Raw genomic sequence first — 26,239 nt, forward strand, 5'->3', positions numbered from 1 at the left:
TTCCTTGTTCCCAGCACTTCCGCTGTGGTGCATCACTGCTACACGATGACAGCATCAAGGCTGCTGCAAATAGGTATTACACTTACACTCGTTATTTGAGCTGTAATCTAACCTTTTTCACCGTACTGTGTTGAAACTCATCAATAATGGTATAATATTGATATTTCGTACTAAATTTATTTTATACAAATAAAATAAATCAGAATTTTATGGGATGAAAATGCAACACGCCAGGTGTATGCCGCGTGTGCACGTGCTAATCTCACAGGAGTGCACGACCACTATTATTACAAAACATTTAAATGTTGCTAATTTAAAGCTAAAAAATAGTGTGCTTACATAGATAAGTTAATACATAGTAAGCCAAAAGTTCTGCTGAAAGGTAAAGCATATTTTCTTGTGTATTATTCTACTGAATGTTAGGGTGCTATTAGGCCTATCTCCACTCATCCCATCTAGTTAGTCCACAATATTTCAGTAGAAAATTGTATGAGTTTACTTTTGTGTCTTTATTATTCAGTCAAACATAACAGAATTGAGAATGAAAATTTCCACACTGCAATTAAAAAATTGTTATTTCAGAGCAACTTTTTACACTGCAATAAAAAAAAATTAAGTGATTAAAATGTTTTCTTGCAGGTCAAAAGCTAATGTTTGCCAATTCATTATATTATTATTTTTTAATCCAAAAAATGTAGCTCAATAAAACATAAAAGTAACCTCATAAAAATGTAATTTTTTGGTCCCTCTGATTGCTGTTGCTCTGTACTGTTTTTCAGATTACATTTTATTCATATATAATAAACTGATGAAATATGATGATGCATTTATTCCTGTATCTATAAAACTATAGATTCGTTTGACAGTAGTTAAATTAATAAAGTCTTAAAATGCACCAATAATTCAACAATCTTCATTTGTTTTTCTTCTTTAATTTAAGTACGTTTTGTTGGTTCTGTAACCATTGAAATTCTATGTATTCATTTTTGCTCTATTATGCAGCTTTGGTGAATTTTGTGTGCCTCAACAATGCCATCTGCTGGGTCTCCTATGTACCTACACCCTCTCAGGACAACAGCATGTTCAGGTAGAAACTTTGGATTGATGTCATACCTTTATAAACAGGTGTTTATCACTGGGATCTGGAAGAATTATCCGTTTCCCTTCTTCCTTTGAAACAAATATAGACACCTAACCTAAAACTTTCTGAAAGATGAGTAATGAGCCTTATAGCCACCTTCTAACTATACGCATAGTAGAGCAATATCAGTGATAACCTCAGCTTTGTTTTGAAAGTTGTAGTTCTTTTAATTCCGATCCCAGCTGCTGTTGATTTGATCGTCTAATTATGTCAGAGCAGAAAAAGCAGCCAGGGAACATGTTAGAGAATTACACTGTCTCTGTGATCACACAGTGATAGAGAGGGATATCATCAGTGCTATAAAGAACATGGGCTCAAGGAGCAGATTCATGTATATGTAGGTGAATATCTCTGTAGTGCAGCAGCTCTTATCAAATAATTTGAAATAAACTTGCTCAGCATTTTGATTCTCCTCATCAATCATCTGTTATCCTGTCAGTCTAGGTGTCCCCTAACGCTCACCTTGATGTGGTCTCTGCAGGCTGCGCTGGATGATGCTTTAAGCTTTAAATACATCATTCAAGAGAGGACATCAAGCTGTGGCGTGATACAGTCAGACAGGAAGATTTTATTCTTGGCATTGAGAAATTCTAATTTTACACTTTGGATCTATTTTTAAATGTGCGAACGGTGACTAAGGAAGTTATTAATTTGGCAGTAAATTTGAAGAAAGTCTTTCCTTAAACATGTCTGTAAATCACAAAATTGATATAACTTTTCAGTAAGACATGTTTCCAGATATAAATACAGGAATGTGTCTCTTACTTAAGGGATCAGTAGAAAGCAGGGCTCTACAAACTCAACATACTTATTCTCCATGAAAAAACAAGATATTGCTTTCAAATATGTTTAGTTCTGGTACACCATAGATCAACAATAACTCTAAACTAGCTGCAGATTCCCTGACTTCTCTCTAATGACGAGCCAGTTCAAGAGAGTCAAACGTTCTATGTTGCTACAGTAGATCATCTTTTAACCCTCATGGCACTTTATTTTAGGGTGGAGTAATTCTGTATTTAGGTCCTGAAAAGCAAATAAAACACATTAGTTAGTAATTTTATTATGATTTCAGATTATTGTGATCTCTTCTTTTATTTAATAGCTGTTAAAAGTATCCGTCCATCCATTATCTATACCGCTTATCCTGTTCAGGGTCACGGGGGGCTGGAGTCATTTGGCGAGAGGCGCTGTACACTCTGGACTGATTGCCAGTCAGTCACAGGGCTGACACATAAAGACAGACAGCAATACATGCTCACATTCACACCTACAAGCAATTTTAGAGTCACCGATTACCTAATGAGCATGTCTTTGGACTGTGGGAGGAAGCAGGAGTACCTCGAGGGAACCCACGCATGCACGGGGAAAACATGCAAACACAGTGTTAAAGTATATGTAAGATAAAGAAATCGCATTTCTTACTCTTAACTTGCATCTATCATAGGTAGTGAAATAAACATATGCGGTGACTAGTCGACTATTATACAGTTTGTTCCGACCAAGCAATCTGATTGGATAAGAGGCATTCCATGAGTATGAGTGCTGATAAAGAGAGAACATCACTGGGACTTTTCCCTCTTTGTATCACTCACTTACAAAATACTGTGTATGTCTACATGGTACCTCTGAAGCACACAACAGACACTTATTTCACTGGTTGATGATAAATTAAAACAATCAGATAAACGTACGTGATAAGAAACAAACAGCTGATCTGTGGTAACCCGTAGACACAGAGTGCAGGAGAATATTGGGGTTGCTTGGCAACAAAAGTCCAGTCTCATTTAAGTTGTGGAACTAGTTGAGTTGGTTGAGCAAAAAATAATTTGTTGTTAATTGTTACTTTTCACTACTATTTGAACTTGCATAACGCTTGTAAGGCCGAGTGCGGCCGAGTGCCTACGACCGAATCACAGCTGTGATGGTATTCAGTACAACATCACTCCCTCTCATGTGATATTGCTTAAATAGCTCACTTGAAAGAGAATATTAATTATCAAGTATATTGATAATTGTTTCATAATTTATGTGAAATTTTAAGCAAAAATAGCGTACTTTAAAGAACTTACAATTGATGCTTCTGCGTCTTCAGTATGAGGTTTGCTGTTTTTGTTGTGTTGATTACAAAGAAATCAAGTTTTTCGCTGGTTATGAAACAGACTGAAATTTATTCTGATGACTCTACATGAGCTACAAAAGAAAACCAGACCATCAGCGACAAGATTGATTATTTCTATATAGTTATTTTTAATGCCCGAAACTGCTGGCGGGGGGTAGGTGTCAGACGAAGCGATTAACTGCACGCTGCCTTTGTTTACATTTTCCAGGGCAAACATTTAAAGTGAGTGATGCATATGACTGTTAAAGAAAGCAAAACCACCACTTAAGCATGTACAGGACAAAATCAGCAAAGAGATAAGAGGTACAGCTTTGTCCACAGGGGGCGCCAAAATCAACACAAACCGAAGTTCCTCATAGTAGCTTTAAAGATGCCATGTTAGGCTGTTTTATAGACCAAATGACCAATCAAATACTGAGACAATAAAAACAATCCATAGTAGCAGCTCTAATCTCAACACCTTACTCTAACAGATCTTCATATCCATTATTTACTACCAGTGAGAAAAGCCCTCTACAAGCTGACATTTGCTCCTTACAGTAGCAGATAAATAAACTCTGTATTTCACAGGGAGCTTGCTGACGCCTTAAAACTCTGCGATCACTGGCGTGGATAGCTCCCTCAGATTTATACTTCTTCAGTCCTGTAAGGAATTTACAACGAACGCTGCAAAGGACTGTTTTGTGTCAGACACTTGTGTACCAGACTGCAGGCCAGAAATTATAATGCTCATGATTTGGTCTTGTTGTGTCCCCTTAACACACTTAATTTCCACACAGGAAGCAAACATAAGCTGATAGTTCTTAATGCGGGGTTATTCTTCCGTGATGAAAGGTTGTCTAATAAATGCACACTCTGTGCTGACACACTTTACCCTGTTGTGCTGGGAGGCAGAGATAAAGCTAAATGAATTAGAACAGCCTGTGTTTAGATGACAGAGCAGCAGAATGAGCAGTCGTCACGTCATTATTGTTGTTATTTATCATTTTAATTCCAGCAGCGTCAGACACATGTTTCCTGTCCTGACCCACAGTTCCTGTTCAGGGGAGGAAAAAAAATGGCTGAACCAGGACTGTAGCAGCACTAGATTACTGTCATGGCCTTACTGGAGGTTGTTCTGTTCATTTAGCATGCATGATAGCAATCGCCACTCAGACGCTTGCTTAGCTGCAGCGTAATTGCTCCTGGGTGCTCGTGCTTATTCCTTTAGAAAACGTCCGACAGAGACATTTACTTTAGCAGCCTTTCAACTTTAACAAGCCCCACATTAGCTTTACACTCCCCGGCTGTGGAGACAGGCGGGTTACAGTCCCTGCACTATTAATCTCCTGCTTAAAATGTACTTTCTGCCAGGATTAATCAAGCCGTGGACACGCAGTCAATAAGAGGAGGCTATTTAGATAAGTGTAACCCATTATAATTACTTCAGAAGTCAGGGGCCTTAAGGTGTTACGATTGATTCTGTTATCATGGTTTTTTAATGTCAAGCACACCTCCTGTTTAAGGACATATTGTGGTGCCACACAAACACCTTCATTGCACAAGAACCTCACCTTTAAATTGAACTTTAAGAGCACAAAATGCTGCTGGACTGTGGAGTTTTTGAGTAAATAAGGGAATTTAAATTGCAGTCATGGCTGCATGTGTCTATTAATGTAGTGTGGAGAGAAGGGGGGAAGGGCTGGCAGGCCGCCCGCAGTCAATATCATCATCATCATCATCATTTCATTAGACTTGCCTCGCACAATGGGAACGTCAGGATCTATCAGGAAGCTAATGTGGCAGCGATTCCCAGGGGCGGCAGATATATTTGGCACATCAGTGAATCCACTGACAAGATTCATGGACATATAAGAGAGAGGAGTAACACGGCGGAGAGAGGAGAGTTTATTGTGTGTGAGAGGAAAACTTCTGACCTCCGAATATTCACAAACAATCAGAGGAACAAAAAGCCTCGTCAGTGATGGAAATGCTTCTTGCACACACTAGGAGAGAAGGCGACGGCGCTGTGAGGCCAATAAATTTGATGGTCTTTGTTTCATTTGCAGTTTTTTCCAGCGAGGGTGGATTGTGTGTGTGTGTGTGTGTGTGTGTGTGTGTGTGTGTGTGTGTGTGTGTGTGTGTGTGTGTGTGTGTGTGTGTGTGTGTGTGAGAGAGAGAGAGAGAGAGAGAGAGAGAGAGAGAGAGAGAGAGAGAGAGAGAGAGAGAGAGAGAGAGAGAGAGAGCCAGGTGGGAAATGGAGGGTGAAGAGACTAGTGCAGAGACAGACATTTCACAGTCTGGTGTTCAGAGCCGGCCTCCCTCACACACACACACACACACACACACACACATCCAAAATCCATCCTCCAGACTCTACTGCATAAACAGAAAAGCTCCAGCTTCTTGTTATTAGGACCGATCTCCTCTTGATCAAAATATGATTACGTGTAGAGTTGATAATGTATTAAAGTAACAAATGGGTTTAAAAATTATTTCATAGTATTAATCAGCTACAAACTTGTTCTTTCTATACTATAAGATTTTCATGTAAATAAATGTCTGTTGAGTCACTATCTATCGCTGAATGATGTAACACAATGGTGATTGAGTCTATGGCCCACTGATGAAAGCCTTTGCATTTGCAGTATTAGACTGGGTGTCTGTGGCGACTTTTGCGTGAAAAAAAATCACAAGCGGCGCCCAGTTAGTGACACGTTTTCCATCACCCAGCAGTGGTTGGTCTGCCAGAGAGGGTAGGCGGAGCTAAGCGGCTGCTTTTCCGGTCTCTGCAAGTGTTGCGAGTAAACAGTAATCTACTATGGCCGAACAAACAAAGAAAAGATCGATGACTACAGATACAACTTCAAAAATAAATGAAAATCCAAAGAGAAAGAAACAAACTTGACACTCAGATGAAGGCAAACAGTCTAAAAAGGAAAGCGACCGTCAGAGAGGAAAATCCGGAGTTATAACCGGAGCCAACCGTGGACGTCACACATGCAACACTGTCTGGATATCTGGGAAGTGTGCTCCCGCAGTTATTGTTTATCACCATAGGTGCCGCCAAAGAGAACGAAACTGAGATTTTCAGTATAACTTTAAAAAAATGTTGATTTCATAGTTTTAATCTGCTACATGCCGGTTCTTTATACTTCCTATACTAAGAATTGTCAATTTTATTGTTTGAATCAGCTATGTTTTATTCCTTCTAAACATTCTATAGTAATATGTAAATTTCATAGTTTTAATCAGACACAAACCAGCTTTTTTTCTGTACTTTCTGTACGGAAAGGGGGGGGGGGGGGGGGGGGACGCAGGTGCAGACCCAGGGGTGTTTCAAAGTTATCCCCGAGGGATAACCACAAAATCGCAGTAGCGATAGATTAGAAAGGGGAGGAAAAAGAAAACGAAACTGTATAGAGCCGCTACAGGCTTCCTTAATGAAATAAAGCACTAAAATGATTAACTAAATCACCGCTGCCAAGCAGCTGACTCAAAACCAAAATTGTCCAGTTGACCCAGAAAACTCGAAGCTAAAGGCAAAGGCTGCCCGGGAGGCCTTTGATAACCCAAAAGGCTGGAGTCACACAAACTCTCCAGCACCCCAAATGATTCCCTGGGAAACAGGCAATTGACCACAAGTACACACAAAGTTCTGAGTTGGTGTTTGCAGATACACCAACAACTAGAGAAACCACATGGAGAACCTCTCACTACCTCTGAAGGTGAGATAATGAGTCAGCCCAGGGCACTGGAGACTCAGGGTATATGAAGACTCCCCACACCTGGGCTTAATCAAAGCCAATCAGTGCCACACACACCTGATTGCAGTGAGTTGATTGTTTCACCACTCTCACAGGGCCGAAAGGTTGAGTGCCCTCACACTTTCTTGCCATAAAATACCGAATAGAAATGCATTTTTGAACAATATTTCTCATATTTAATAGACCAAGTGATAATTGTATAAAGTGATTGGTTCTGTGATTAGGGTACTTTTATTTTGAAGGCCATTCATTTAGATGAGGCCTGGTTTCATTTGCATTCAATCATTGTAAGATTCTCCAACACCTGCTTCCAAATTAGCCATGTCATTATGTTTAGCAAGTTTAGCTTCAGTGCTATCCTTACAGCAACACACAAACCATCACTCTTTCTTTACATGTGGCAAGATGTCAGGGGTAATTATTTCTAATATCCCATCTTACAGAATGAGTAGTTATCCCTTGAATCCTTTGTCTGCTGTAACTTTACACAGCAGCAGCAGCAGCAGAGACAGCGGCTCCGTAATGATCGCTGCACTGAAGCATGAAACAAAGCAGCAGCGTCTGCCTGCTGGAGGATGGGAGGAGAGAAACAGCCAGTCCCTCTACGGCTGTGTGGAAATAAAAGGCAGCCAGGCACAGCCTCCAAATAGGCGCCTGAGAAAAAAAAAACGGTGAAGAGAGCACAGTCTAATGCCTTTTATGATAAATATCTTAAAAGTGAGAGTAATGAGAGGAGTGGAGGAATTGGCAGGAGGGACTCGTGAAATCTCAGCTGTGAGATGATCAGCCAATAAAATAGTCCCTCCGGGGTGATTAATCTGACCAATGGCTGGTGACAGCCAGGTGGAAGGAGAGGATGGAGAGAGGTTTACACGGACTATATCAGGACGGGAATGGTTAATTAATCTACCATATTAATCCTTATTTAAATAATTTTATATGTTTGTGTAAAGCTTGGATACAGTTTTCTTAGTCACTAACTGTCAACTCTTTAACACCTTGGTGCACTCTTGGTGACCCTGGGCTCTTTTACCTGCTCAAAAAAACAAACTTAACATTGTTTTCTTATATTTTGATAAATCATGACCTGTCCTTATTTTATAAGAACTGCTTATAGAGACGATTCAGAACCAATGACATGAATCAGATTCTTTGTATGACATAAGTTTGGTTTGGATTTTGGTAGACCCCAACTATGAAACATGTTTAAATATATGGATTTTTCTATGTGTGTCTATGTTAAGTAATTGCAGTACTTTTAATGCAGTACTACCCCTCCCAAATACTATAATGTAGTTCATTTGTATTTCCATATATTCATAAGCGATCTAGCCTCTCACAGTGTCTGATGTCACAAACGTCTTAGTGTTTTCTTGCTCATGCATAACCTTGATATTTTACACTTTGGTGTAATAACAATGACTCAGTGTGATTTTGACATTTTGTCAAATGTGCATGTTTAGTTTGTTACAAAGGGAGGGCCTACCACTTTAATACATGATGCAAATTTATGACCATGTGCAATATTGCTTTTCTATATCTGGCTGTGTTATGTTAATTATCATGTGCAATATCACTTCCAATAGCAGGGGGCATACTTATATTTATAGACTCATGTGCAATACTTCTGCATATTATTGGTACCATTGTGTAATATTACATTCTATATCATGCGCTATTTTTGAATTCATAATCTTGTGCAATAAGTTTTTACTTCTGTCAGTAATACTGTCAACTTACTTTCAGCTTATTTTTGTAGATAACTTATTGTAATATTGTTATTCTATTAGTCTCTTGCATTAACCCATACACTTTATATTTTATATTTTCACTTATATTTGAGTTGTTTTTTGTAGTTCACTAATTTTGTACTGTACTTTTGGAGCAATCTGTCACTATCATTTTCTTTTAATTTAAATAAAGTTCTATTTATCTTAAATGGTTTAAAGACATATGTAGAACTAAGCTTAGCTCACCAAAAGTTAAGGTAAGTTTTCTCCAGTGTTATTTGTCATGCATATTCATTCTTAAAGCTTGTATGCCATTTCACACACTGCAAAAAAAACAAAAACGTGCACACAGGTGTACAGCTCATGTCTTTATTAGCGCTGTGGAAACAACAGTAATACTCTGCAAATGATGGCATGAAGTTAAAGTGCCTACATTGAATTTTCTAATTCAGGAATGTACAGTTAATCAATAAATAAATCTTATTACAGTAGCAAACTGTGCATTTCATTGTTCAAGCAAAAGTCTTAAATAATCCCAGCTTCACATATTGTTTTTCTCAACATAAAGAGTTCCTAAACTGAGCTTTTTAAGACAAACTAAAATGTTGCATATTATAGTTTTACTCCACTTAACACTTACAGACAATCATATGTCCAGAGAATAAAAGCTGCCCCAGCATTGTGCTCTTCATCTTTAACAAAGCTCCCACAGCAGCGGACGCACTGCCTCACGCTTTTAACTGACTGTCGTGACAACATTCAGTCAGTGAATCACAATGACATTGCACGGTTACACAACATAGATTGCACAAAAGTTAAGGGCGCTAAGTTACATATTCTTACATAACTGTCTTAATGCATCCATAAGGGAGAATAAGGGCCATGTTCATAAATGCAACTCAACCCTTCTTTGGTTCACAAATACACTAAAAGACTTCAATGTTATTTAAACATTGTGATATAATACAGTTTCCAAATAGGAAAGAGGATACATTACAAATGGACAGCAGGTAACCTATACACAATTATAATCTCTGGATATAAATAATGCGATTCATCTACTATACTGTATGGTCCATTTTCTCACTGTAAAACTAGGACACATTTGGCACAAAGGCAATGTAACAATACTATACACAATCTACACAAAAATGTCTAAAAACACAGCGATCAGGTACAGCTCTGCTTACAATGACTGTGTTATATAACTCCACCTATGGAATATCAAAGGGAAAGAACAGGAGGGTACAATGTGGCGGTGCATCCGGCTTTATAATTACATAGACGACATGAAGCACCAACAGTCAGTACACCATATATTTATATATATTTTACATTAATACTGTTTAAGTCAATGCTATAAGGTTAACCTACATTGTGCTCTGTGTATTGTGAAAAAATATTTTGATCTCATTCTGTTTTTATTGTTGAGTTTCATAATGTACAACAGTAAAATGTTTTTGTGTGGAAAGAATCAGTGAAGTGTTCGGATATTCGTGCTACGTCGTATTTACACGAACGTTAAAGCGGGGGTATTATGCTAATTTCAAGCTTCTTATTTAAAAAAAAAACCCTTAACACCCAGCTTTGTTGCTTATTGGTATTCAGACCCGGGTCAAATGACTCTGCAGTAGACCCGGGTAATTAACGCCTCGGCTCCGAGCGGCATTGATGGGAACAGAAAACCCGGGTCGACACGCTAATCTCCTACCCCTTTCTGGTGCGATTCTGTGACGCGCATTGAAGTTCTGGCTGCTGTCGTGTATATGCAGAAGAACAACATATTTATACATATAGCAAATTTGTTCTTTGTTTCGTGCAAGATGCAGCGACACTGTGACACTGAGAGAGCTTCTTCTGATCCGAGGGGTTTCCGGCGTGTTTGTGACGTCAGACGGTGATGCAGCAGAAAAGAGATCGAAAGCAGTGTTCTCCACTGGCAATGGGAAAAGAGACGATCGGCGCCGGTCTTCCCGGGTCTGAAAAACCCACGTCAATGCGCTAATTTTGGTGGGAAAGGGGTAACAGTTAGCTCTGTCCCTTTAAGAAACCCCGCCCCTACAAGCTCACTTTCCTCTGATTGGCCAGCTCTCCGAAGCCTGCTGAGGGGTCACAAAGTGCAGGGAGTAGAAAAAACTGTGTGAAACCTGGCGTTCACAGCAGCCTGCAGACTGAGCTGAGAAGCCTGGGGATTACTCCAACATACTTTTACCTACAGATTTGAAACTTCACCCCTGTTTAGTCTGGACATCCAACATTGTAACATTATATATATGTCTTAAAATGTGAAACAGCATAATACCCCCTCTTTAAGCATTTATTTAAACTTTATTTGACATTATATATGTAGGTCTATTTCAATTAACGTGGTTTAGCGAGAATACCAGTGTGCTTCTGTGATTCTTTCCAGCTTTATCTCCTTTATACTCCATGTGTGCAGATGTTTTACATATAAGTCATCGCTGCTAAAGACACAAGAGACAGACAAGAGACACACAGGGCGTTTTTTTTTTGTTGTGCATTGCCAGAGAAGGCCTGTAAGCGAAAATGTCACCGTCTTTATGAGACAAAAGGGACGTGAAGCCAAGCTTGTGGCTTCCCAGAGTTGCAAAAGACCAATGTTTTGGTGGAATAAGGTGGTTAACGTGTTGCTCTTACAAGTCGTTCCCCAGCCGCTCGAGCTCCTCAATAAGGAAGTCGATGTCTGACCTGGTAGCGGCTGGGTTGGAGATGACCATGCGGAAGAAGTTGACCTTTTCACCTTGTGGCTGGTAACCCACCATCGTAGTCCCGGACTCCATCATCAACGCCTTGATCTTTGGCGCTACCTGTAGTGGAAACCATGCAGTGATATAATCAAAACACCAGCATGTGCATAAAACTTTGCACACCCAATCTCGGAGTGCCATGGAAAATAGAAATATAGCTAAAAAGGCAGATTGACAGGTTATTTACCTTGTGCAACCTCTCCCGCCTCTCCTGGCCATCAGGCAGGCCGCGCAGGCTCGGTGGAAGATACCAGAAACACACATTAGTGTGCTGCGGCTGATAAGAGAAAATGGGAACAACATTTGTAATGAGTGCAGATTAAAAAAAAAGCGCCTTCTGTAATTTCAGCTTTGCCTGTCAAGTGCAATCAATCCTCAAACCGACTTAAAAAACCAAATATATTGTTGTTTATTCATCAAAGAGGACAAACAGATGTTTAGAAGGCAATTATCTCTGATTTATATTCATGTGATAGCTCGGAAAATAACATATTTAGTTACTACTAATGATCTCACCTCTCCATCGAACACCATCTGGTAGCCTTCTCTGTTTTTTATTTTATTGTAGAGGTACGCCGACAGATCCAGGCACCTGTCAATATGCTGCTCAAATCCCTCAGTTCCCTTTGAGGTAAAATAAAGACATGTTATTAACATAGTATGGAAACGGCACAAAAACGGTTGATAGAGGTGTTAGAAGAGAAACAACTGATCAAATGAATACCTTTGCTTTCCACATGAGCCAGAACTTAAAGATGTCGACGTGCCGTCCACACTGAATGGCCTTGTCTCCCGTGTCGTATGTGATGTCATACTGTTTATCAGTCTGGAAGAGGTAACCGGCACACATGGAGTTGCAGCCTTGTAATAATCCCTGCACAGTAGGACACAGTGACGGTGGAAGAAACAGGAAGGTTAATAAAACACCGGCAGAAAACTGTTATTGTTCTTTGTATGTGTTTCTGCAGGAGTGTGGTGTTGTGTAGCAGTGTGTGCAGCAGTCTCACCCTCTCTCTGACCAGAATGGCGGAGCACTGCAGCGGCACTCCCATCATTTTATGGGGGTTCCAGGTGACTGAGTTGGCCCTGCGCAGATATTGAAACAGTAAACACAGCTCGGTGAGGGAGTGTGTGTGTGTGTGTTTGTGTGTCTCAAGTCTTGGAGTTGTAATCTTAGAGGACTTTGAAATAACTATGCTCTTTTGAAAGATACAGCTTGAGAAATCTGTGGTTGTGTAAAAGCTGACTACAGATCTGAGAATGTTTTAGCCCAGGTTTTAAAGGGGCACCCCAACAATTGTATATACCCATTCAATGATGATGAGGGGATTGGGGTACCATAGTAGCCTAGGATTTTAGGTGAGCATGAACCAATCCAAGGCTGTATGTTATTCCCAATCGGTCTCTCTCCTTTGTAAACAAAACATATTGATACAGCTTTTAGAATTAAAATCTTATCAGCATAACACAAGATATCCTGACTTTTAGTCTCAGGTTTGGGTCTTTCCACCAAAACACAGGATCCTACATTTCCAACAATGCTATACTCAGCATCTATCCCATGCCCATTTCTATAAAACTCAACACCAATGATGTATATAAAGATGATGACGTGTCTCCATCTACTCTCATTGTACAAAATTGAAGCCTCCTCTACTCTGCTAACCCGGAACAGATCGGCTGCAGGAGCCGTATTTGTCAACAAAGCTGTCAATCATCCTTTTTACAGCGTGAAATAACTAATTAAAAGTAACATGTCGGAAAAATGAACTGTTGGACATAAATCAGCATGATAATAACTAGCTATAATGACAGAAACCATGTTTGAGAAACATTTATTTGCCGTGTATTTTGATTTTATAGTTTGACTCATGTCCCATCTGTTAACATGGAGGAGGCCGGCTTTATGACCTATACTGCAGCCAGTCAGCAGGGGGCGCTCCAAATGTTTTGGCTTCACTTTTAGAGAGCTGTCATGTCGTCCATCTTTTTGTACAGTTTATGCTCAACACCCCTAGTTTTTACAGTTTTCATTCCTAATATCTTACTGTCTCCAACCCTGATGACATCATAAGGTTTAAAATAGCCCTGCTGATGTCTCTCTACAGAGAACCTGGTGTCTTAAAATTGGTGCAATCCCCCTTTAAAAAACACGTCTCCCTGTCTGCATTAATTATCATTTACATGTTTTTGTATTGTGTTCTCTTACCTCTCGACTCCGCTCAGCTTGTGCCTGTGTTTCCTGGACATGAGCAAACCTCCTCCCCATGCGCCCTGCACAGGAAACATCACATTTATAACAGTAAGGATGCTAATGTCTATCACAGCAAATGATTGTATTGAGGATTATTAAAATTCTCTTACGTCCACATGCAGCCACATGTTGTACTTTTCACAGATGTCTGCGATCTCATTGATGGGATCGAAGGCTCCGTACACGGTGGTGCCAGCGGTGGCATTCACAAACATGGGAACATACCCCTGCAAAGCAAAGAGATGAGGAAAGACATTGGCTACAGTTCTGCTCTGAATTCAAGATGTTATGTTCATCCTCCCTCTCTGATTGTTAACAGACTGAAACACATCTCTCAAGTAATGCACTCCTCCAGTCTGCACCTCCTGCTTTTCCATTACTTTTAGTCTGCACATCACTTTGACTTTGAAGAATTAGTTCCAGGAGAGGCACTTTAGACCGAGGCAGAATCACATGTGAGCAGAAGGAAGCATTAACCTCACTGAAATAACCTCGCAGCTCCGGCTCACATCAGTGTTTCCTTTTCTACAGGTAAACTCGACAACTCAGAAGAGTGTTTCTCGCTGTTACTGATAGGAACGAATAAATAAGTTAGTCTGAGTCACTGTTGTCGACATTCACCTTCTGCTTGGCTTCTATTACTTTGGCTTCCAAATCTGCGGGAATGACTCTCCCTCTGGGAAAGAAGAAGACACACAGGAGTGAGACATCAGGATATTTGATCTTTAACCAGACTGTCTACATGTAAAGCATAAAACAAACCTCTCATCTGTCTTCAGAAGGATCAGGTTCTCCGTCCCGAAGCCCAGAGCTGCACTGGCTTTCTTGATTGAATAGTGGCTCTGCAAGAACACACGTTCATCAGTCATTATTCTGGTATTAATGGTCAAACTTAAATAGATAAGAACAATCTGCGATCCAGAGGCAGTGTTGGACCTACGTGCTCTGAGGTGAAGAGGATCAGTCTGGGTGCAGCTGCCATGCCTTTGGTCTTCACTTCAGGGAAGAACTTGTATCGTGCGATCATCACACTGTACATGTTGGAGATGGCTCCTCCTGTAGAAGGTACACATTTGCACACAAATGTTTACTTCCTGCACCACTACTTTAATGTGGCGGCCTAAGTTTCAGATCCATAAAAGTAATGCACAAATAAATTTGGATGCATTCTTTCAGAATAAAGTACCGGTCAGTTTATGAGGTGGTTACAGTTAGCCCCGTCTTTTCAGTCTGCATACACTGTGTTGCATAATGAGTACTGTATATTTTGATGCTAATATTATTCTACCTTTACACAAGCACAAACTTGAATGTATGACTTTTAGTTGTTTTAAAAAGTAATTAGCAGAGATGTGGACTGGAGTCATGGTGACGTGGACTCGAGTCGACTTGAGACACAGTTTTGATGACTTACGACTTGACTTGACAAAAAATGACTTGAGACTTGACTTGACTTGAGTCATGATGACTCAGATGACTTGCGAGTGTTCATTAGTTTGAATGTTAGCCGTGTAACTATCAAGTATGTACGCAGCGCAAACTGGGAATCATGATTGGATGACTCAAAAAGCTCCCCGGTGTGTGATTGGCATGATTGGATGGCTGGCTGTCAGTCAAACTCCTCGCTATGGCAATGCACAACATCAAAGCCTCATCAGTCGTACTTGTAACTACTCAATACGGTCTCTGACCAGACCATCATCATGGCTGCGTCTGTCTTAAGATAATGCAGATCCAATTCATTGTCATACTTTTTGAACATGTTTTAAAAATTGGCCAATAATATCATTATTAGACGGGCTATTAATACCTGATCATTTCTCTTTGTAAGGCTGGATACTACAGGTAAGAGTGCTGCATCTTTGGTGGAAAAAAAGTGACTTGACTTGCCTTGACTTGACATAACATTTGACTTGACTTGAGTTGCCCCCCCAAAAAGTGACTCAAGACTTGCTTGAGACTTGGACCGAATGACCTGAGACTTAAATGAGACTTGAGCAAAGATGACTTGCTCTCAACACAGGTAATTCTATACAGCGGTACTGCAACTTTTCCCCGGGTAAAAGACACTTCTTGTTTCTGATCTATGACATAATAATGAGTGTTACACTAAGAGTTACTGATCTCCTGTTTTGCTCTCACCTGGAGAAAATATTCCATCTCCTTCTCCATCACGCCAGCCCACGATCTCTCTCATCTTCTTCAGCGTCAGCTGCTCCATGAGCACAAAGACAGGCGCGATCTCATAGGTAAACCTGGAGCAAAAAAACACTGTAATATAAGGCCCGTCTTTCATTCCTTATTAAACAGTTATCTTTAAATCTGTGTTTTATTGTGTGTTAATTGCACAGTGGTTTATAATATAGCTTTCTCTGTTGCAGTTTAATTAAAGCAACAACAGTTTCACGTACAGGGTGATGGGATCGATGGGCAATACACCCTTCTAACAACATGCATTTGTATCCTCTAATTGTACAGCATGGTTACTGCGCGTGCTGCTCTCTCAATATAAATGGAACACATACAGCGTTCAGTACGCAGTCACACTTCAGTGACAGCGCTGTGTTGTTGCTTAAGAAATTGCCTTTTGCTGCAGGGAAACGATGCACCATCTTAAGCTCATTTGTACAGTAACAGTGTGTTTTTGCAGAATAGTCAGCGATATATCTGAATTATCAAAGTGCATTAAAAGTGCCTGAAAGAAAAGCACAGTGGATTCGGAGTTAAAGCACACGCAAGGCTCATCCGTCTTCTCCAGGCCTATATTCCTCTAATTACATAAGTATCTGTGTGTTCATGCACAGAGAGTAAATGAATCAGTGGGACATTAAAGAATGTCACATTGTGCCCCTCAGCATCTTCTGCCTATACGAACACACACACGTTGAAATATGGACGGAGGGGAAGAAATAAACAAGTCATATGCCACGTCGCAGATGTCGCACATTAATTTCATCGCATTCATTCATGCAGACACTCAGTCACCCTGATTATGTAAGACCTGCATGTGATTGTCAGTCTATTAGTGTCAGTCAATATCTGCCAGGGGTAATTAGGGTTGATGGAGTAATTAATAAAGGTAAATTACAAGTATGTACGCAGCCTCCACCCTCTGGTTCAAGTCATCCTCGCTGGAGACAACAAGAGCAAACAAGCTAAGTACAGTGTGATTTTGGAACAGGCTGTGGAAGAGAAGCTGATGGATGTTTGAACCAGCAGGAAGAAACACGGCTGATGAAAACATGTTAGAGGATTGTTAAAGAGATTCTGCAAAAGGTCGAAGCTTGTGTCAGAACTGAAATGTATTCCTCAGAAGGTTCCCAAAAGAAAATATAGTACCACTTTCTTAAGAGGCATGCTTTATAACGGGGTAATACGTTCAAATTAAATACTTCATTATTGGTTTGTAGGTAATTTACTCAAGCTTTCAAAATCAGCCATTTATAAGAAAAGAAGGACAAGTCCCCTTTTCTGATGTTTATCCTACTTGTATTTATAACAATACAATAATAAACATTAGTAATTGATTAATTAACACTTAATAATTGGTTAATAAATCAGTTTTAGTTCAGATTTCTTGCATGTCTTTTCCAGATGGTAACTTACCATACCAACCATACAGTCCTGTCAGTCAAAGGGATTTTTTAAAAACCAGGCATCCCATTACTTGTTAATGTATTATTGTTAATGTATGTTTAAAGAATTAGTGAAGCACTAATAGAGTCAGTAGTTTCATGTTATAAATGAGAGGGCGTTACAAAGTTTCTCTCCATCTGAAATTAGACTTATTAGCATTAGGAAATATTTCCGTCTGTATTGCCATCTCCACCAACCGATTTTATTGTAGGGATGGGAATCGCAGGCAAACTCACAACACAATATGGTACGATACGATACGATACGTGTGACACGTATGGTACGATACGGTACGATACGGTACGATACGGTACGATACGGTACGATACGGTACGATACGGTATGAAACGATATGGTATGATACGTATGATTCGATACGGTACGATACGGTACGATACGGTACGATATGATCTTTACGATATGTATGATACGATACTTATGATATGTATGATACGATACGTATGATACAATACAATATGTATGATACGATGAGTTACGAGGCCCACGATAGCGATAAGATACGATACCGGCCCATGATAAAATCACGATACATCGATCCTGCGATAATTAATATATTTCCAAACAATCATGCAATGATACATCATGAAATCTAATTAACTTCTGAACTTCTTCGGCCAATTAATTTAGGTTACCCTCATTCATGTCACAGGTGGCACGGCGAGGTGTCATGAAGTAGTGGCGCAGAGAGGCAAAATTGCGAGGAAATCTTTTTTGGGTGATCTTTTTTGTAAATTGATATTCCGATATTCGGCGCCAGCCTATCAATAATTGTATTGCACGAGTTGCACAAGTCAGGACGACGATATATTGCCGTATCGATATTTTGTCCCAACCCTATTTCACTGTGATATTGCATGTTGTGTTACCAGACTGTAAGCTGCATCTAATCCCACTAGTGCATTTGTTCTTTATACACTTTCTTTAATGATTCCACTGGGATGTCACAAAGTTGAGGTTATATCCCCCGAGCTGGTTATTAGCCACTAAGCTACCAGCTTACAAAGTACAATTAAAAGCAATCAAATGAAATCGCCTCAAGAAACATATTTTGTCCAACTCCATTTCCACACATGAAGGGACACAAAGTTGAACAAACAGCTCTGTATATATATTGTATATTGTCGATAACTCAGAAACTGCAGCGTCGTGAAAAACCAAAAGAAGGATTTATTGCAGTGGAAGAACTCGCTGAGTCTCAGTGAGGGCTGTTCATGTTGTGTACAGATGGTCCGTGGGGCACGCCGGGTCCCCTCCTGGCATTGTTATGTCACAGGAAGTAGCATTAGATGAAACAAAGACAGCATGTAAACTGTGAATGCAAATCAATATGCAATTTAGTTTGCCTGCAGGGCTGAATGATGTGACCACAGCCTGAGTGCGGGGCAACAAGGACAATACTGTCGGGGGGGTTGGCTACACAAATATCCCCCTTTGTGCTTTTTATTTTCCTGCATGATTGACAGCCTATGAAAGCGTGCAGGGTAATCTTTAACCGGAGATGGTAATTGCTGTATGCCACTTTAAGTATTCCTCCAAATTAAAAGCCTCAATTCTGCAAGGGCCATTTAAAAACCGCTGAATGCAGGAAGGCTTTAAAAAGAAGGAAGAATTAAACTGACTTAATGATGCTCTAATTATTACGGTTTTAATCCGAGTAATTAGCTGTATTTATGGAGCGATACGATTATTAAAACATGACACTGTATCACTTTACTTACATGTTAGTGTTGGCTGTAGAGGTGAGCCACTCTCCTGCCAACCCAACGATATCTAATCCAGTGGACAGCTGGTTAAAGAACCTGGGATGACCTGAGACAACAAAGCAACATCATCCACCAGAACACCATCAATCACGTGAGAATCTCAGTGAGAAAATGGCTTATCTGTAATCATTACTCTGGCATGTAAGCTAATGAGAGTTATTGATCGCAGCAGGCCACACTGCGCCTTCAGGCCTCTTTGTTCTCACCTGTCCTCACGCCGTACTTCAGAGTGTCCCTGCAGTCCACCAGGATCTGCTCCAGGGACTCGGGTTGATCGGAGAGCTCCAGGTTGAAGCCCTCCATGCCCTCCAGCAGCTGGTGAGGGTGGTGGAAGTCCAGCACCTTGGTGGATCTGTCGAAGGTCTTCCGGACGTAGTTGGTGAGGATTTCCACGACCTCCAGCAAGAACTGCATGGTCTGCTCCTCTCCATTTTTGGCAGGCAGAAGATCTTCAAAACAGAATGCATCCATTAAAGATCTGTTAGCTGAGAGTTTTTACACGTAAATTTGATAGTTTTCTGATATACGCAAGTTGACTGAAAGGTTACGTTACATTACAATACCATACGATGCAAAACCGTACGATACAATACGATAACGTACAATATGATTTGATACCGTACAATACGATATACGGTACACTTTTATTGTAGGGTGTGGATTTTGTTCTGGACTCTAACGCCGCACACATTTAGCTGCCTCAACAGCACTATTGATAAATAAAAAATACAACACAAAAACACAGTTGTAATCAATATTGCACATAGTTTACCTAATACACAACAAAGGGTTAAAAACAGAACTGAATTAATGCCAACCAACAAATGCAATAAAGGTCACAAAATAGGATTTGCTTAAGAGTTATTCTAATATTTTCCTGCAGCAATTCTATGTTTGTCTATATTACATTTTCAACACAATATTAGATTTTATGTTTAAACATTTTTTTTATTTAAATAAACGTAATTTCTCCAGTCAAGCCTACCTCTGGCGTACAGGTTGGAGAAGTCGGTCTCTGTGCGTCTGAAACGCGCCTCTCCGCCGCTGTTGTCGCAGGACAGCAGGTTTTTGGCGGTGCGCTCCTTGAAGGAGCTCACAATCCTGCTCCTCTCCTCCAGACTGTTGTTCTTCTGCAAAAATCCTAAACGTTTACAGGAAGAAGAGGAGTCCGCAGGGTGGTTACAATTTCCGTACATGGTGACAGCTGTAGCTTTTTTTCTTTTCTTTTTTTTTACTCTCTACCAGGCCTTTTAATAATTCTCCTCTCCCATTTCTCACTTTTATCTCCTCTATATCTCTTTCTCCGGGGATCTACTCTCTCTGTGCTCTTCTGAGAAAAGGTCCCATCCTGCACAGGGAGTCCTATTTATGGGCGGAGGGCCCTGTGGGATGTCGAGCCCGGTGACATCAGCATCAAACTCCAGTCAAGCATAAACAAATGGCTGTCATGTAGCGGCTGTAAATTCTTATGGATGCTCCTCTGATGGTCTTCCCTTGTGTGTGCAGCAAACAACACAGTAGCCGATGACAACACAGCACCAAGGGGCGTTGGATAGAAGATTTGAATTGATCAGAAAAGCGTCTTTTTTTGGGAGAATATCGTATTGAAATAAATTTAATAGAAAATCTCTATAGAAATTCGCACATAAGCTTCTTTGGTGAGACTAAATCTACTGTTTACCTCTCTTATAATCCAACCAGAATGCTTTTTTGTTTTCCTTTCCTCCTTATTATGTTTTGCAGCTTTTTTTTATGGCTCTGGATAATTAAATGTCTTTAATGAAAGCAGCGGAACGTGTCGGTCAAAAATACCTGAAAATTGCGTTGCGCACTGACGCATGAGATTTACCATTATAGCAGATGCCAGTCCGTCTTTAGTTAGAGCAGTGTGAGGCTGAAATAGACTGTTGGAGAGGGAATGGAAAATCCATCCTGCAATAATCTCCTCTTTTATTTCATCATGCAACACAGGGACAAATGTGTGGTTTTAATGCTCCTTTTATTCATTCATTTTGGTTAAAATACCACGATCAGTTGTGATGCTCGTTTAATATGCTAGAATATATTGGTAAATTTAATGTTTCATGCTTGTTTGGATGACATTTATACATCATTCAGTGTAGTAATCCGTGTTATTTCCCACTTAGCCGCAAGGAACACGATGCAGGCCGTGCAGCCTTATGGGTGCAGGAAACCTTTGCACGTGATGTCTTTCTGAAAAATGTTTTATTTTATTTAAAAATAGATTTTAAAAAAGGGAACTTACCACATATCTTCATTCCCAATTTTCTAGTGCATCCATGCGCAACTCCATACCAAGCATCATAACCTGAAATGATTTAAGGAAACATTTAGAGGGCCTCACACAGAATTAAAAAAATGTGTATTTTTATCTTGCACGATTTATATGTGAAACACATGAGGGCACGTGTGAGGCTGGAACAAAAATATCCACAATGAGAGTCCTGGGATGATTTCACGTTAACTCCCCCTGGCCCCTGCATGCGGATTATTAGCCCATTTCCACTGTATGTCACCGTTCATGACCCGGGCGAGGACTTAAAATTAATTAGCCGTTTGGATCCGCGCCAGCCTCGAGATCTAATTGAGTGAAAAGATGCTGGTTTTAAAACGCGAGCATCGGTGGACATGGAGCGGCTGGCCGGTGACAGATAGAGAATTACTGCGTTATCAAGCGCTCACAGCCACAGCGAGAGAGAGGGAGGGAGGGAGGGGGGTGGGATGGGGAGGTGGGGTACCGTGGACCAAATCCTCAAAAGCAGCAATTTAGGGGAGGAGGGGAGGGAGGGAAGGAGGGGCAGTACCGTTCCCCACATCCCAATTTAACCCTTGCTTTGGATCATTAGATAAATCATTGGCCTTCTCAGCTCATTGGTCGCACTTTAACTCGGTGTTCAGTGATTTTCCTTGCACGCCAGAGGAAGCGAGACGGGCAACAAAGAAACAACAAAGAAACAAGAAGGAAACAGGATCATGAAGAAAAGGAACAAGAGCACATGTGCTGACGAATGGCTAAAAGGAACAGACTTTACATTTGCAAACAAGCAGTCTGGAGGCAAAGTGCAGGCTATTTCTGCAGGGGCCTAACAAAATAAAACCCCTGCTTAGTAACTGACACGTGACAAAACAAAGTAATTCCTCTATTAAAGTCAAATTAAAATGTGCATTTATGCACGTGCATGAATTATTATTTCCAAAAAGGTAACATCCCCTAATATCTGCAAATGTCACGTGATTTTAGACCTCTATACTCTGGGATAAATCAGGCTTTTATTTTTGAGCTGGCTGCCAATGAATGGACGGTTTTCTACAGTGGCCCTTCTCCTCTTCTTGAAGGCTACAATGCTTAAGTGTGCCATTAGGGGCAATTTACAATGGCTGAATTAAAAGCCACTTCAGGGGCAATTTGAATTTTTTTTTTCCTCCATGCAGGCACTTTATTCTGCAAGGATGCATTTAGGCAAGCCATGAAAAATATACAAAAATAAAAGCATGGATGCATTACCAATAATAATTATTATAATAATAATAGAAATAAATAATAGAAAATAAAAGTTTCTGTTGATAAATATGAATAATAAAATGTGAAAACGCTTCCTGATCAGCAGTTCCGGTGCTGCAGCCTCGGGCTAATAGCTTCAGTGTAATGTTAGCGGAGGACAGCAGCTTCTGACAGCACATTCTTCTGTCAGCAGAAGCCGGGAGGTCTGTGATGCTGAATGAAACGCAGCGGTGATTTGTGGCGAAGGAAGCCTCCTCAAATGGCAGCGGATTTTCTTTCCCCCCCCTCTCCCTCTCCCTCTCTCTCTCTCCCTCTCCCCCTCGATGAAAATGATTAATGGCATTGCCCACAAAGTAAATAGCACACGTGAAATAGCATTTTATCTGTGATGGACCTACTTGAGCCCGGTGGTTGTAAATTTGTCGAGTTGGGATCCGGTTCGCCGGCAGAGGAGGAGGAGGAGGGTGCAGACGCCGCCATCACTCCGGAGACCCTGTGCCAAAGTCCTCACCTCAAAAAGCCTGGGCACTTTTTTTCCCCTTAAATGCCCCCAAAATCTCTTTTTATCTTTTCAAGATGAAAGAAAACACAAGAGAAAACCCACAGAGCGTTTAAGATGCTAAAAGAGATGCTCAAGTTTGCGACCTGTAGACAAGGACACGGTCTGCCTTACAAGTTATCATCCAATTATTCGGCTTAAGATGCAAAAAGAAAAAAACAACAAACCGAGTTCCGTTACAACATTTCACTGGCAGAGGAACTAAACCCTCCAGTAGTCCCACTTTAACCATTTAAAAGCCAGTGACAGGAGCACATTATGTCTTGCTCCTGCTCAGGATGGATAATGGTTGCAAACACTAAAAGAGAATCTTATATTTGAAGACAAGGTTATTAATAAAAACAATCAGATCGTAAAAAGTAGGCTACACACTGAATTTCTGGAGGTGAGGCCATGTGCAAAAAAAGTAATAAAATATGCAAATAAAATCCTGCAAATATTAAATTATTTGTCATCTAACAGTATTGATCATACGGCCTGTGTGGCCACCAGTACAGCCTGGCTTTGTCTTCACAAACAGCTCAAGGTGATCATTGCACTGGTGACTGATGCAGGTTAAAGTGAGACACAGAAAAGGACGACATGCATCCCGTTTTCCAAATCGGTTATCAAAGGCTGTCAGCTTTTTTTTAAATCCTGGAAAACAATTAAACATGCGCACTATTAACAGTTTTTACACACGTGCAATTCACGTGCAATCCACAGGCCATGTCATGTCTTTTAAAGCTGCTATTATGCAGTGACAAAACCTTTTAAAACACCTGTTAGAGCATCTCAATGACAATAAAGAGTTCGTTTGGTTAAGAGGCGTTAAGACCACTCAGATAAGCAAATCCACTTACCTTAAAGATGTGTGTCCAGGTAACAGGTGCAGTCCAAAATAAAAAATAAAAAAGTGATTTTAGCACCAAATTAAGTCCTGAACAAGAGACTGCTGCGCTCTTGGTAACACTCCAAGAAGAAGAAGAAGAATCAGAGCTGTGCTTCAGTCCTCCGTTAGATCCACACAAGGTGACCTTGCTTTTGTTGAAGTAGGCTTGATTTGCTGATATTTAAAGCAAGCCTTGTCTGTTTATTGTCATTGCGCACGAATGAATCACGGGCAGCCCTAATACCTCCACCGGTGCTGCACATTTGTGGAGCAGAGCCCGTCTGCAGCCAGTCTGGCAGCTTTGACACTGATCGGCGCCGCTTTCGGCCCCTAAACTGTGACTTTTTTTCTTTTTTCTTTGGGGAAGTGTTGATTGTCTTCTGATCTTTATAGCTCTGATTTGAATCCCGGTCACGAACGTGGACTTGAAGTTTGATGCGATGAGCAACACATTACGTGAGGAGGGATCAGGATCAAAGAGGGGCGGGGGAGAGATGGAGAGATGGTTTTGTTCTTGTGGAAAAAAACAAGAGGACAACAGAAGACAAAAAGAGCCACAATCACGATCCTAAATTCTCCTTTAATTGCTTTTATTTATTAATTCATCCCTCTCCAATCACATGCATGATTTTACCAGCTCAGCATCATCAACTGAGCTCAATAAAGAAGACGATCTTGATTATTCTTATCTAACCTTCTATCTTATCCATCTAATTTTTCCACTTTCTGCACAAGCCGGATGGTTACTGAATGGTGAAGACGTAACCTACGACATCATGACACTCTCAGAGGTACAAAAAAAACACTTACATCCACAAGGTGGCAGTGAGAAACCAAGAATGAGTCCTGCAGGCGCAGAGCACAAATGGGCCACTACAAAAATACTTCATGAAGCTAATTATAAACCCAGCCATTAATCTGGAACACGTCACCATCACACATGAACGCAGGGACGTGAGTGGACACACACAAGACAAGCCAATCAGAAGCAATCACCCACAATTCCCCAGGAGATTTGTGTCCTCACATATCATGAATCTGATTAAAGCCCATGCAGTGAAAGTGTTTGTATACAACACAAAGATCACATGACATCACACGCATGGACAGTGTTTGAGAATAAAGTGTTTCAGCACTGGACAGCTCCCCAGTCTGCTCGTGCTTTAACAGGCTGCTTCAGTCACATGCTATCTCCTCCCTCTAGGGCCCCCAAGGTTTATTTTATGCCTGATAGGATTTAGTAATTTGACCTAACATATATTTATTTTGCTTTATAGAACATGTAAGCATAATTTATTATTATTTTATGTGCAATAGAATAAGTTATATCTACAATACCTGCCTTTAAGAATGGGTTCATATTTTTTTTTTGCCATTTTAAGCATGAAATTCTCCTTTTGTTACTGTGACTACACTGCATCTAAGTGCAGAAACATGGTCTGTTAAAACACATAGAGGGAATTTTGTGCTAAAAACACTGTAAGGTTGAAAACACCCACTCATCCACTGAGCTGAGGGCTCATAATGACCTGAACCTAAAAATGCATTTCCAGTATGGACCGAAGAAAACTATTACAGTGACAAATAACTCTTCCAAAGAACATATAGGCATGTGATTATGTGTTAAAATAGATTTGGGGGAGAAAAGGTGAACCAGTTTTAAAGTCCCATATCGTACTTTCTTTGGCAAATTATCAATTTTCAAACCATAACCATCTTTAATGTTCAATTATGTGCACACGTACAAGAAATTTGACTCCAGTTTTAAGTTGCTATTTTTGTACTTATACACAGAAAAATTAACAGGAAGATAAAGGTATAGATAAATCGGAATAAACAAGGTAAACATTAACATAAAACTATACAAATAGGTGAGAAAATAGTCCAGCTTTACCCTTCACAATAAAAGCACTTCTCCTTGTCACACATCTGCTGTATTCTTGTCCTCTGTGTAGAAAAAAACACCCAGCAGTGGCTGTGACGTACAAAAAGCTTTTTTTGTTTCTCAGCAGCAAAGGAGCGGATAAATCCATGGGAAAAGCTGTAGGGTCGTTTGGTTTTTTTCACCAGTTGCTGTATAAAACTGTCCACAAGATGGAGCATTATCC

The 26,239-nt window shown here is 40.3% G+C and overlaps 1 protein-coding gene across 1 annotated transcript; it reads right to left on the reverse strand.

Moving 5' to 3' along the window:
* Positions 1-9,101: 9,101 nt before the first annotated feature.
* On the reverse strand, positions 9,102-24,510 carry LOC138592127 (glutamate decarboxylase 1). Its single transcript, XM_069662763.1, has 17 exons — positions 24,103-24,510; positions 23,100-23,268; positions 21,445-21,507; positions 20,164-20,319; positions 19,385-19,627; positions 19,134-19,224; positions 15,901-16,013; positions 14,699-14,814; positions 14,521-14,600; positions 14,380-14,434; positions 13,869-13,985; positions 13,714-13,778; positions 12,512-12,590; positions 12,229-12,378; positions 12,021-12,128; positions 11,692-11,781; positions 9,102-11,564 (listed from the first exon to the last, which is right to left on the reverse strand). Exons 2-17 carry the CDS (start codon positions 23,179-23,181, stop codon positions 11,391-11,393), a joined length of 1,782 nt encoding a protein of 593 aa, XP_069518864.1. The 5' UTR covers positions 23,182-23,268; positions 24,103-24,510; the 3' UTR covers positions 9,102-11,390.
* Between the last annotated feature and the right edge of the window lie 1,729 nt (positions 24,511-26,239).

This window comes from Semicossyphus pulcher, unplaced genomic scaffold, assembly GCF_022749685.1.
Source record: "Semicossyphus pulcher isolate SPU_LCO1_2020_fin unplaced genomic scaffold, fSemPul1.0.p SCAF_15, whole genome shotgun sequence".
Lineage (NCBI taxonomy): Eukaryota > Metazoa > Chordata > Actinopteri > Labriformes > Labridae > Semicossyphus > Semicossyphus pulcher.

Coding starts and splice junctions, on each gene's coding strand:
- LOC138592127 (XM_069662763.1), bottom strand. CDS start 23,181: ATGGCGGCGTCTGCACCCTCCTCCTCCTCCTCTGCCGGCGAACCGGAT. Junction 16,014..19,133: donor TCTACAGCCAACACTAACAT/GTAAGTAAAGTG, acceptor TTTTTGCTCCAG/GTTTACCTATGAGATCGCGC. Junction 12,379..12,511: donor CCATTCTGGTCAGAGAGAGG/GTGAGACTGCTG, acceptor CCTACTGTGCAG/GGATTATTACAAGGCTGCAA.